This window comes from Pangasianodon hypophthalmus, chromosome 1, assembly GCF_027358585.1.
Source record: "Pangasianodon hypophthalmus isolate fPanHyp1 chromosome 1, fPanHyp1.pri, whole genome shotgun sequence".
In the NCBI taxonomy this organism is placed as follows: domain Eukaryota; kingdom Metazoa; phylum Chordata; class Actinopteri; order Siluriformes; family Pangasiidae; genus Pangasianodon; species Pangasianodon hypophthalmus.
The window spans coordinates 22,897,140-22,910,273 of NC_069710.1; the positions used below are offsets into that span (position 1 = coordinate 22,897,140).

Consider the following 13,134-nt stretch of genomic DNA (forward strand, 5'->3'; position numbering starts at 1 on the left):
GAAGTTCAGACTCGCAACCACTGTCCTTCGACGAACTACAGCTGCTCGCCAATCCTCACACAGGAGGCGGGATTTGCCTGAAAACGGGTAGGAAAAGTATAACGCCCGGAGGACCGACGTCAGTGTTTGTGTGCGGTTGTCGGAAAGATGGCGGAGGCTGCGGCAGTTCCTCCGCATCGGTTTTTCTGTCACTGTTGTAAAGGCGAAGTGAGACCAAAACTCCCGGTAAGGCTGGATTTTAGATCCATCTGTTCGCCTCGGTGTGCGCTGAAAGCGTGTCCGACTTGTGCAGACGCGTGACAGCGGATTCAGTCGTTTTTAGGCTCGCTGAGGAGGCTAGCTCTTCTGCTACCAGCTAACGTTAGCTAGCTGTTATGGTTGCAAGCTAACTTTGCTAGCCTGTCCGGGGTCCTAGGCTGTTATTGGGCCTCAACACCAACTGAAACACACACACATATTGTTGCGGTTTTGTATTTTCTTTGCTGTTGCTTTGACTTTAGGTCTTGTCTGCTCTTATTTTGCACTGCACTGACACAAGCAGCTGTCTGTGGAAGGTCAGACCTACATCAACAGCTAGCCAGTGTTTCCATTTTGGTTTGTTTTCTGAAGCGTCCCTGACTGTGAGGGTTTCTTTATTTTTAGTATAATAATCTCTGTCTTTAATCGCTGTGCTGCTGAATTCACAGGTCAGGCTTCATTATTACTGAAGTCACTTAGGCTTAGTTAAAGCGAAAGTAAAATGTCGTGCCTGTATTTTTTTTTATTTTTTTTTTCCTTCAATTTCATTTCGAAACACTTCTGACTGCTGTGTGAGTTTGTCTTTATTTGAGCCTCTGGTTTGTCACTGAACTCATATTAAAAGCAGTTCATTTCCTAATAAGGTCAGAGTGTGTGTTAGGTGTTCTTCACTTTTCGCCGTTTGTAATTTAATGACTGGCAGGTTATGCTTAGAGGCTGACTCATGGCTCGGTTTTCACGCTTATCGTTTGGGGTCAGTTGAGAATCTTTACATCATTCGCCGAAATGATTTCCTAATTTGATCAGTAATGTTACAGCTGCCAAATACACCTTTATATCATATACAGCCTGTCAGTGTATAACTCTCAGGAATGGGGAAGTGCAATCATGCCAACATCTCACATGATTTGCTTTTAATTCCAATGCAAGATACTGATAAATCTGCTGTGTTTAGGAGTATATCTGCCCCAGATGTGACTCTGGATTTATTGAGGAGGTGACAGAAGACTCCAGGTGAGAATTTTTTTTTTTTTATTTTAAATTACATTTTTTCTAACCTACTTCCTCATTATCTTTTATTCACGATAACATAATACAGAAAGTGTACCTACAGCCCTGCTTGACATGTCACACGAGTCCATGTCTGTGATATTCAATCTTCATGCTGGAAAGTTCATATGTATAAAATAGTAACACTTCACAACGTTATTAATCGTGTGTAATTGTGTTCCTTTAGTCTTTTGCACGGTAGTACGAATGGCCTTGATGACACAGCTTCACAGTTTGCAGAGGTAAGTTGTGGTCTTCTTAGAAAAATATCTTAAAGGAGCAGTTGGTCTTTTTTTTTCTTTTCTCAGAGCCCTCTTCTACTTCCATCTGAGTGACAGCACATCCTCGGTTGAGAAAAGGGGCGGGGCTAAACATGTCTACTTAGCGTTGAGCTGATTTCTGGGTCAGTTAAATGTAAATAGAAGCCTTAAAGGTGCATTAGTCAAGATTTGTCAAGATTAGGTCTCTAGCAGTTAAACAGGTGAAGTTCAACAACATTGGAATGATATATATATTTTTTTTCTCCTTGAGGAAAACACGTAGTGGCCCCGAAGTTCAATTAGAGTTAGCATTAGGAAGGACTGTCATGACATCACTTTCATACGATGAAGCAGGCTGTTTTTTTATTATAAAGGGCATTGCCTTACTCTGTTATTTATACTTTGAGAACCCAATGTTTGTTGTACTGCATTAGAGAAGATAACATTAACTCACTAGTAGATAAATACCTACCTCTAGCACATTGATTTAACATCAAATCAATATGTAGTATGTGATCAGTATGTGATGTTGCATATTAAACTGACTCCCATGTGCAGGCTGGCTGATGGTGTTAGCATTTTACCCTGAGCTGTGCTTTTGAACTCTGTCAGTCAGCTGCTTGAAAGCTAAGTTATAGCACTATTAACAAATGAAATTTGGCTCATATTGATATGACCAAGAGTGCTTTTGCTGTCGTGCATTTTTTTTTTCTTTGTAATGAGTTTTTCAGCTGACTGTCACTACTGGTTTTAGCACTGTTGGATGCACAGGAGTTTGATGCACGTACACTGTATGGCCAAACGTCTATGGACACCTGACCATCACACCTATGTGTGATTCTTCCCCAAACTCCTGCCACAAAATTGGAAGCACATAATTGTATAGGATATCTTTGTATGTTGTAGTATTACAATTTCCCTTCACTGGAACTAAGGGGCCCAGACTGGTTCCAGCATGACAATGCCCATGTGCACAAAGTGAGGTCCATGAAGACATGGCTTGCCAAGGTTTGGAGTGGAAAAACTCGAGTGATCTGCACAGAGCCCTGACCTCAACCCCACTGAACACCTTTGGGAGGAACTGGAATGCCGACTGCACCCCAGACTTCTTCGCCTGACACAAGTGCCTGATCTCACTAATGCTCTTGTGACTGAATGAGCACAAATCCCCACTACCACACTCCAAAATCTAGCGGAAAGCCTTCCCAGAAGAGTGGAGGTTATTATAACAGCAAAGGGGGGACTAAATCTGGAATGGGATGTTCTACAAGCACATGTGGAGGTGATGGTCAGGTGTCCACATATTTTTGTCTGTATAGTGTATCTAGCACTACATACATATGAAGGTTGGTCATCCAAAGCATTGCCTGGCTCTCAAAGTGAAAAAAATGTATTTAAAAACAAATTAAAAATTGATTCATTATGTAAAGCTGATGTTTTCATAGCTTAGTAGAGATTGGTCTTAAATACCTGTCCAGGAGGCACTTTGCTAATTCCTTGTCCAGCTTCATCCTCTTCAACAGTAGTAAATTCCTCCATCTTGTCTGTACTTATCATCATCATCATCATCATCATTACAGTTTCATATAGCATCTTTCTCACACCGCAATACATACTTTAAATATTAAGACGTCACATTTTTTACACATCTCCCTGCTATAGCTCTGGCAGCTTCTGTTTGTGGAGCGGCCGTTCACAGTGGACTTGGACAGCCCTGACTCAGAGCCACGGGTTCCAGGAGGTGCTGGAGGACTAGGTCTGGGAGGAGGGTCATTTGGTGGCTCCGTCCCTGGAGGCCTCAGCGGGACTCTCGGTGGCCCTCTAGGTGGAGGAGGAGGAGGAGAGCACTGGGGCCCCAGCCGTCCCCCTCGCCTGCACACTCAGAGGAGATACAGATCCAGAGGAAGCAGTCGGCCGGATCGCTCCCCTGCTGTAGAGGGGTAAGTCCCGTCCTGCTGCGTTCCACCCATTTACTGGTTGCACTCTATTTTTTTATTTATTTATTTTTTTAATAAAGTTTCACCTCTTTTGGCTATGTAGTACTACTTCTGTTTATCTTTAATCTCTTTTCTCAGTTGTATTTATCACTCCCTGGTTAGGGTTTCAGCAGTTCACCAACATAACAAGATGACACACACTGCCTGTTTTTCACTTCATGCCTTCCTCTTTCTCAGTATCGCCTCAAGTCATTCTCAAGCATTCCGTAGATGCCTCCTACTTGCGTGTTGGCAAGTCTGCCTGCTTACCTTTTCTATTTTCTTGTAGTTTCACTTTCTCGTGTCTGATGAAGTCTGAATCTTATCTGTCTTGTAATTAGTCTAACCAGAGAGAAATGTGACAAAGTTAGATTCCAGTAGTAGACTGAAGAAAACTGTGCACAAGTTGGTATAGTTAACATACTATACTGTATTAGGTACATCACAGACTGTTATGAATGCGTGAAGTTATCTGATACGTCACTGTAATCATTTCAAGGATGAGTTTGTTAGAGAAATGTAGGACACGTGGAGCAATATAATATATAGTTATGTCATACACATAGATGGGTGACAAATTAAAGGAAAAGGGTTTTTGGCCAAACAGAGCTGCCAGAACAGCTTCACTGAGCCTGTGGAACTCTACTAGAGTAATGAATAAATATTTCTTATAATATATTTCTTCCTAAATATATTCCCTCAAGTAGCGTTGTGATGGTGGTAGAGAGCGCTGTCTAACACGTTAGTCCAAAAGAGTTGCTGTGGATTTCAGTGGGATTAAACAACGTGTTTTTTTGTTTTTGTTTTTTTTATGTTTTTTTTTTTTTTTTACTTTGCTTTACCTTTTATTTTTTTGTTTCCACAGTGTTTGCACACATAGCGATAATAATAATAATAGCAATAATAATGATAGCAAGTTGTTATCAAATGTTGTGGAAATAAAACTCACAAAACCACACATTTTCAATTTACCTTGTTTTGCTTTTTATTTAAACACAAATTGTCAGAATACTAATACACTGATCAGCCATAACATTATGACCACCTGCCTAATATTGTGTTGGTCCCCCTTTTGCTGCCAAAACAGCCCTGATCCATCGAGGCATGGACTCCACTAGATCCCTGAAGGTGTGCTGTGGTATCTGGCACAAAGACGTTAACAGCAGATTCTTTAAGTCCTGTAAGTTGCAAGGTGGGGCCTCCATGGATCGGATTTGATGGCCAGCACACCCCACAGATGTTCGACTGGATTGAGATCTGGGGAATTTGGAGGCCAAGTCAACACCTTGAACTTTTTGTCATGTTCCTCGAACCATTCGTGAACAAATTTTACAGTGTGGCAGGGCGCATTATCCTATCGAAAGGGGTCACTTCCATTAGGGAATACCATTGCCATGAAGGGGTGTACCTGGTCTGCAACAATGCTTAGGTAGGTGGTACCTGTAACATCCAAATGAATGCCAGGACCCAAGGTTTCCCAGCAGAACATTGCCCACCTTTCTATCATAACCAGCATTAACTTTTTCAGCAGTTTGTGCTACCATAGCTCTTCTGTGGGATCGGAAAAGACAGGCTAGCCTTTGCTCCCCACGTGCATCAGTGAGCCTTGGGGACCCATGATACTGTCACTGGTTCACCGGTTGTCCTTCCTTGGACCACTTTTGGTAGGCATTAACGACTGCTTACTGCGAACACCCCACAAGACCTGCCATTCGGGAGATGATCTGACCCAGTCATCGAGCCATCACAATTTGGCCGTTGTCAAAGTCTCTCTAATCGTTACGTTTACCCTTTTTTTCTGTTTCCAACACATCAACTTTGAGAACTGACTGTTCACTTGCTGCCTAATATATCCCAACCCTTGACAGGTGCTATTATAACGAGATAATCAATATTATTCACTTCACCTGTCAGTGGTCATAATGTTATGGCTGATCGTAAATTGAGCATTACTTTAACTTGAGGGAGTAGCTGTTTTACTTCAATTCCCTTGGCGAGTGAGCGAGGGGAAAGAAAGCCTGTGTGTCTCAGTGCTTGCAGAACTGCACACTTGCTTCACTGCTCCACGCTCATGAATACCTGTGTGTGCAATTCATGGCACCTTGCACTTCTTTTTAATGAGCTCACTCACTGTTAATGCTGTGTGCACGCAGGTTGGCTGTCCTCGCGCCCTCTATTAAAGATTCTCTTTAAATGCCATAGCCAGAACTTTGAAAACTAACCAAGATGTATTCAGTTGTGTTTTTTTTAAACATTCACATAACTTAGGCCTTTTTAAGACCATAAGGTCTTACAAGGTTTTGTATAGGCTAGGCATGATGTATGGACACACACAGGTTGGTCTTCCCCAAACTGTTACCACAAAGTTGGATCACACAATTGTATAGGATGTCATTTGTATGCTGTAGCTTTTTTACTATTTCCTTTCACTGGAACTAAGGGGCCTGTTCCAGCATGACAATGCCCCTCTGCCCAAAGCGAGCTCCATGAAGACATGGTTTGCCATGGTTGGAGTGGAAGAACTCTAGTGATCTGCACAGAGCCCTGACCTCAACCCCACTGAACAACTTTGGGATGAACTGGAAGGCTGAATGTGCACCAGGCCTTCTTGCCCGACATCACTGCCTGACCTCACTAATGCTCTTGTGGCTGAATGAGAACAAATCGCCACAGTTGCACCCCAAAATCTAATGGAAAGAGTGAGTGAAGAGTGGAGGTTATTATAAGAGCAAAGGGGGAACTAAATCTGGAATGGGGTGTTCAACAAGCATGTATGGGTAAATAAATGTGATATTAATAAACTAACGTGTTAAAAAGTCCAGTTATATGTTGCATGAAATAAAATAAAAGAACAATTTTTTTTTTTTAAATTTAAATGAGTTTTTACGGTCACTGGGGGCTGTTACTGCGTTAACTCAGTTAACCATCACCGGGCACAGGCCTGCATCAAACCATTCAGTGAGCTCTCATGCTCAGTGGATGTGGACCACTCCCATCAGGACAGAAATGTTTCATCCAGTCAGAACAAGAGACAAGACAAGTGAACCATGCCAGCAACATAAAACACCATTATGCATCATGCACCATAGCAAAATAGGCACTTTTTTTTCCCCCTTTAATTTGTCGTGTGTGTGTGTGTGTGTGTGTGTGTGTGTGTGTGTGTGTGTGTGTGTGTGTGTGTGAGAGAGAGAGAGAGAGAGATTTGGATGTAACTTTGGGGTCATTATGTTGTTGGAAGACCCATCTATGGCCATCAGTATTAATCTTCTGGCAAAGGAAACCAAATTCTGGGCTAATATACTCTAATGCATTGTTGTTCCAGTAGTACTCGGTGAAGTGCAGGTGCAGAGTGTTGAGTGTTCCTCAGGAAAAACTCCTTTATGCACTCTTTCCAAACTGCTTGTAGAATTGAGCTGTTGTTCCACTGCTTGTAGAATTTTTGTGTTGTTATATGACAAACAGCTTTGAATCTGTGATCTGCTTCACTATGCGGGTCAGTATGCTCATGTGTCCAATTCCTGACACATTTTAAACTTTTTTAGGTCTGTGATTGTGCTTAATGGTATTTTTAAATACTTACATTTATTTTATTTATTTATTTATTTTTTTATTTTATTATTATTTTTTTTTTGCTTTGTTTTGTTTGTTTTTTAATCTGTTCCCTGACTTGTGGATAATTTAAATAATCGTGGGCAATATTTATACAGTCATTTTTCACTGCTGTCTAGAAAGAGTGCCAGTAATTTAGAGGTGAATGTAGGTTATCAGCATGCTTTTACATTTGGATTATATTTTTGTTTTGGAATTTGAGCCCATTTCTGTCCAAGTAAGTTTTTGTGATGTGAAAATTCCCAGTTTCCAGACTGCAACCAACAGTGGTAGACTTGACTTGCAGTTTGATTTATTTATTTAGTTAGTTAGTTAGTTAGTGTTTTATCATTGGTAACATGTATAGAAGAGAACATAGTGTCTCTTCTCATTAGAAATAATTGCTAGGTCAGGAAAAACTGCAAACATGCCTTTTTAAACCCCATATTGTTGTTTGTTCTTTTGTCTTTTAGAATAGTACAACAGTTTCTTGCTGGCCTTTTTGCCAATTCAGGTGCTCCAGGTTCCCCTCCACTGTCATGGTAAATGCAAACATAATTTTTTGGTCTAATTGTCATCATATCATGTCATCACTCTGAGCCTGGTTTGATATATTATTTTTAATTAATGGCATTGCATAATGTGTAAAGTTCACTATTTGTTCAAAGGTATATATTGTTAAATGTGTGTGTGTTTGTGTGTGTTATTAGGACGGGAATGCTGCACTCAAACCCTGGTGACTATGCCTGGGGGCAGGGGGGTCTGGATGCCGTCATTACACAGGTATAAATAAGGCAGTATGAGTTTACAATCTAGTAAAAGTTTATATGTTTCTTGAATAATAACTGTTTTCTCTCTCTCTCTCTCTCTCTCTCTCTCTCTCTCTCACTCACACACACTCACACACACAGTTACTGGGTCAGTTTGAGAACACAGGTCCTCCTCCTGCAGAGAAAGAGAAAATCTCCTCCCTCCCCACGGTCATTGTTTCTCAGGAACAGGCTGGTCAGTCTCTCTTTTTTTAATTATTATTATTTTTATTTATATTTCTCCCCTGAGTCATAGCCTTCCTTTTCTTATCCCAAAAAAGTAGCTAATATTGCTTTTTTGACTTTTGCTAAATCAGAACGTTTATTATGGACGGGTCACCAAATTAATTGATCCATCTCCTTCCTCTCTTCCTCACACAGACAGCAGTTTGGAGTGTCCGGTGTGTAAGGAGGACTACACAGTCGGGGAGCCAGTCAGGCAGCTGCCCTGTAACCACTTCTTCCACAGTGACTGCATTGTACCCTGGCTAGAACTGGTGAGTCTGGGTCAGGATGGGGAGTTAGCATGTCCTTATCAACAATCAGCTTTTACTGCAGTGTACTATTGTTCTGTAATATTGTCACATATATTAAAAAAAAAAAATACTATGTTTATAATGTAGACTACCAGTCAAAATTTTGGATCCACTTGCTTACTATTTATTTACTATTTTAGAATAATAAGGAAGATATTAATGTTGTGAAATAACATTAATATGGATTAAAGTATTAAAGAAATGAAAACTATTTTATATTTTTAATTCTTCATCGTATTCCTGGTGAAGCTTTGCAACACTCAAACAGATTCATGAGGGATCTTCACCCAGGAGGCTTTTCTTGACAGTCTAAATGAAAACTACATGTTTGGGGAAATGGTTTAATTTGAAGTAACAACTGCTTTTTAAAAATATTTTGGATTCAAAAATAAATGTATACATGGGCTATAACTTGATTATTTACATTTGTCTTAGAAACAAATTTCAACCAAACCTTTATTTAAATTATATATATATATAAAGTGTTCAATCTAATGTCCAAACTTCTGACTGGTAATGTACTTTGTCCTAGAAGAAACATTTTCAGTTACTGCCTGACACTCCATTGCATGCACAAGACTAATTGACACCTGAAGGTGTAACTACTTCTATGCTATCTGGAGTAAACTGCTTAAAAAAAATCATTTTGAATAACAAGTGCAACCTTTTTATAGTCAAATTTGGAAACTTTAGTTTTTATGGACGTACAAATTTCCTGAAGTCTGAAGCAGTATTTATCATTTTCATTAGATCATCACCATAGATCTGAACAAGTATGTTCTGGAAGTAAAGAATTTAATGTTAGCCATGATATATAAACCTTAAAGGACTGACTTGTAATGAGCTACAATTGTATACCTTCCTGTAGAAGCTATAAGACTGTCTAGTTTCAATTTTGTTTTCAGATCATCTTGTTTAATTGCCACACGGTATAACTATGGAAATTGAGCTGAAAGTGATTGCCTATTTTTTAATGGTCATGGTTCTGGATGTATGTCTCTAGGGGAAAAAAAAATTGTAATTGTAACATTAAGACCAACATAGCTTGAGTCCTATAATATAATATATATATATATATAATATACACACACACACATATCGATCAGCCAGACAGGTGATGTGAATAACACTGATTATTACAATGGCAGCTGTCAGGGTGGGATATATTAGCCAGGCAGTAAGTGAACAGTCGGTTCTCGAAGTTGATGTGTTGGAAGCAGGAACAATGGGCAAGCGTAAGGATCTGAATATGTTAAGGTCTCAATTATGATGGCTAGATGACTGGGTCAGTGCATCTCCAAAACAGCAGGTCTTGTGGGGTGTTTCCAGTATGCACTGGTTAGTACCTACCAAAAGTGGTCCAAAGAAGGACAAACGGTGAACCGGCTACAGGGTCATGGGCACCTAAGGCTCATTGTTGCGCTTGGGGAATGAAGGCTAGCCTGTCTGGTTCGATCCCACAGAAGAGCTACTGTAGCACAAATTGCTGAAAAAGTTAATGCTGGCTATGATGGAAAGGTGTCAGAACACACAGTGCATTGCTGCTTGCTGCGTATGGGGATGCGTAGCCACAGACCTGTCAGAGTGCCCATGCTGACTCCTGTCCACTGCAGAAAGCACCTACAATGTGTACATGAGCATCACTGGACCATAAAGCAATGGAAGAAGGTGGCCTGGTCTGATGATTCGTGATTTCTTCTACATCATGTAGGCGGCCGGGTGCGCGTGTGTCGCTTACCTGAGGAAGAGATGGCACCAGCATGCACTATGGGAAGAAGTCAGGCCGGCGGAGTTTGATGCTCTGGGCAATGTTCTGCTGGGAAACCTTGGGTCCTGGCATTCATGTGGATGTTACTTTGACACGTACTACCTACCTGAACATTGTTGCAGACCAAGTACACCCCTTCATGGCAACAGTATTCCCTAATGGCAGTGGCCTCTTTCAGCAGGATAATGTGCCCTGCCACACTGCAAAATTTGCTCAGGAATGGTTTGTGGAACATGACAAAGAGTTCAAGGTGTTGACTTGGCCTCCAAATTCCTCAGATCTCAACCCAGTTGAGCATCTGTGGGATGTGGTGGACAAACAAGTCCAATCCGTGGAGGCCCCATCTCGCAACTTACAGGAATTAAAGGATCTCCCACTAATGTCTTGGTGCCAGATACCACAGCACACCTTCAGAGGTCTTGTGGAGTCCATGCCTCAATCGGTCAGAGCTGTTTTGGGGACCTACATATCATTAGGCAGGTGGTTTTAATGTTATGGGCTGATCGGGGTATATGTGTGTGTGTGTGTGTGTGTGTGTGTGTGTGTGTGTGTGTATATATATATGTATATGTATATATATATATATAAGTACACAAAACTATATACAATCATTACAAAACTAAATTATAAACTAAATTTGTTAACAAGTAGCTGGTAGCTTGTTGGTTAATTTATTTTTAATGTCTGTGGGTAGAGAAGTAACACACTGTTGGAATATGGGTAGAGGAAAAAACACTTATCTTCATCAAGGTTAATAATGGGACAGATAGCTGTACAGGAGGCAACTCAGAGTGTAGAGAGATAAGATAAAAGTGTGCTATTTGAATATTTAGCTGATGACTAACTGCTTTGGTCTGCCTGACAAATGAGTATTGAATATTGAATTTTGGTTCCTGTACAATTCAATGTGTGCACACAAATGGAACCACATGCAAATGTCCAGTGGAGTGGATATTAGACCTCTCTTACTGTCAGTGGCAGCACAACGGGTGAGCGATTATAGCCAAAATTTTATATAACCACATTTTCAAAAGAATGGACTGTAAGTGTGTACTCATTTTTATAGAAATGTGATTTAAAATCACTCCTGAAAAGTAGCAACTTAAAGAAGTTGCTAGAGTCTTTAATGGCATTATGCACATGCTTTTTTTTTTTGAAGTCACACCAGTCCAGTGGCAATGCGCCAAAAAAAAAAAAAAAAAAGTGTTAATATAATATCCTTTTAAGATCACCTTGCAAACCATTCCAAACTGGGTATTTTTCTAGCCAGCTCTGTGTCATCATTTGTTGTGATTTAAGATAGCCACTCAATTTAATAACGTGGTAAATGTTGTGTTTGAGTTCTGTAATTACATGACGAAAGGCATGGGTACAATCAGTACAAATGGGCACTTTTTTTTTTTTTAAAAAAAATACTTTTGATCGCAGGGTTGGCTCACCTGTTCTGATATTGCTATTCACACAACATTTTAATGCTAAAGACACAAATCAGCTTTAAAGCTTGTTATTGACAACCCCTCTTTGAAGTGTGGCCATTTTTAGGTCAACTATATAAGTTGCCTATTGTAGTTTTGCTGTGTGGTGTGGTGTGGTGTAAATTATGCTTAAAAATATCAGACAAATTTCCAAGGGCCAGCAGGTCATTAGCAGTAAAGTAAGCTGCCACTTTTTTTTTTAAGGAATACATATTTATATTAATTTATATTTATATTATTATGTATAATACTCATAGGTATTCTTGTTCTCTCTTCCTCTCTCTTTCTACAGCATGACACATGTCCGGTATGCAGGAAGAGTTTGAGTGGAGAGGACAGTGGCAATCAGCCACCCTCAGAGCCCTCCTCCGTAAACACCGAGCCCCGGACACAGGAGAGATGGTCTTACTGAGAGAGACACCCACACATGCTTCATTTCATCTCTGCTCTATCTCTGTCTAACGCTCACAACGCACCCAATGCGTGAGACTTGCCACTATTCGGCATTCCAGTCTTAACGCCAGCCTCTCTCACACTCTCTCTCTCTTTTCATTTTTGATCTTACCACTCTCGTATGGTTTACTCTGGCTTGTTTACTGTTTTACTTTATATCTCTCATGCTTCCACTGTAGTGGCCTGTCTCTAGTCTCCTTTCTGTCTCTGCATTGACACTTTTACATTAATTCAGAGGTGTTTGCATTTGATTACATCTTTTGTCCTGGTGTCTGCTTTCCCAGGCTATTGACTCTGAAGACCGCACATGCTCACCATCATCTTGTAGGCATAACACTACATGAGCCATCCTTCTTATAGAATGTGCAGTGTTATGCACTTACCACGAAGCTGAACTGCACATGCTACACAGAGCCACCCCTGTTCAGTCTAATAGCCATGAGGTTCAGTGTGTTCCCAGGCCCATTCTACTGATTGGTTGCCCTTGACCTCTTTTCGCTCACTTTTAGCACACCTGTTCATTGAGTCACCTTGTCCTGTCTTGGTAGTTGTTACCAGTCTCAGAGCTCTCCTCTTTCCTCTCCCTCTTGCCATCTGTGCACTTCACCCAGGTGTATATATTACAGGCACACATGGTGTCCCTCTCATCTCCCCCTCATTGGCATCACTCCTTTTCTTTTTTTGTAAATAATTTTAGTTCGAAATCTCATTCAAAGACAAACAAAAGGAATACTGCATATAAAATGGTGAATCCCTAAATATTAAAATATATATTATATAAATGATGTGTTGTCAATTATGTATTGATAATAAAACTGAATAAAAATCAGTTAACTGTTGATCTTGCTAAGACAGGTTTACATAGATTTTTACATGAATCATATGTACAAGAGCCAAGGACACCATTTGATTTCATAATTTTGTTTAATTGAAATGCTTTGTAGGTTGGTTTATCTACAGCATCCAGTTAAAATGAGGGTTT

General features: G+C 40.3%; 1 protein-coding gene across 1 annotated transcript; it reads left to right on the plus strand.

Moving 5' to 3' along the window:
- Positions 1–72: 72 nt before the first annotated feature.
- On the plus strand, positions 73–12,991 carry rnf115a (ring finger protein 115a). Its single transcript, XM_026939694.3, has 9 exons — positions 73–225; positions 1,193–1,251; positions 1,475–1,529; positions 3,210–3,487; positions 7,585–7,653; positions 7,822–7,894; positions 8,023–8,116; positions 8,302–8,417; positions 11,992–12,991. Exons 1-9 carry the CDS (start codon positions 148–150, stop codon positions 12,109–12,111), a joined length of 942 nt encoding a protein of 313 aa, XP_026795495.1. The 5' UTR covers positions 73–147; the 3' UTR covers positions 12,112–12,991.
- Positions 12,992–13,134: the final 143 nt, after the last annotated feature.

Bases quoted from the DNA above. Each gene is read 5' to 3' on its own strand.
- rnf115a (XM_026939694.3), top strand. From the start codon at position 148: ATGGCGGAGGCTGCGGCAGTTCCTCCGCATCGGTTTTTCTGTCACTGT. The intron at 226-1,192 runs GTAAGGCTGGAT...TGCTGTGTTTAG, and splicing joins AAGTGAGACCAAAACTCCCG to GAGTATATCTGCCCCAGATG. The intron at 3,488-7,584 runs GTAAGTCCCGTC...TTTGTCTTTTAG, and splicing joins CGCTCCCCTGCTGTAGAGGG to AATAGTACAACAGTTTCTTG.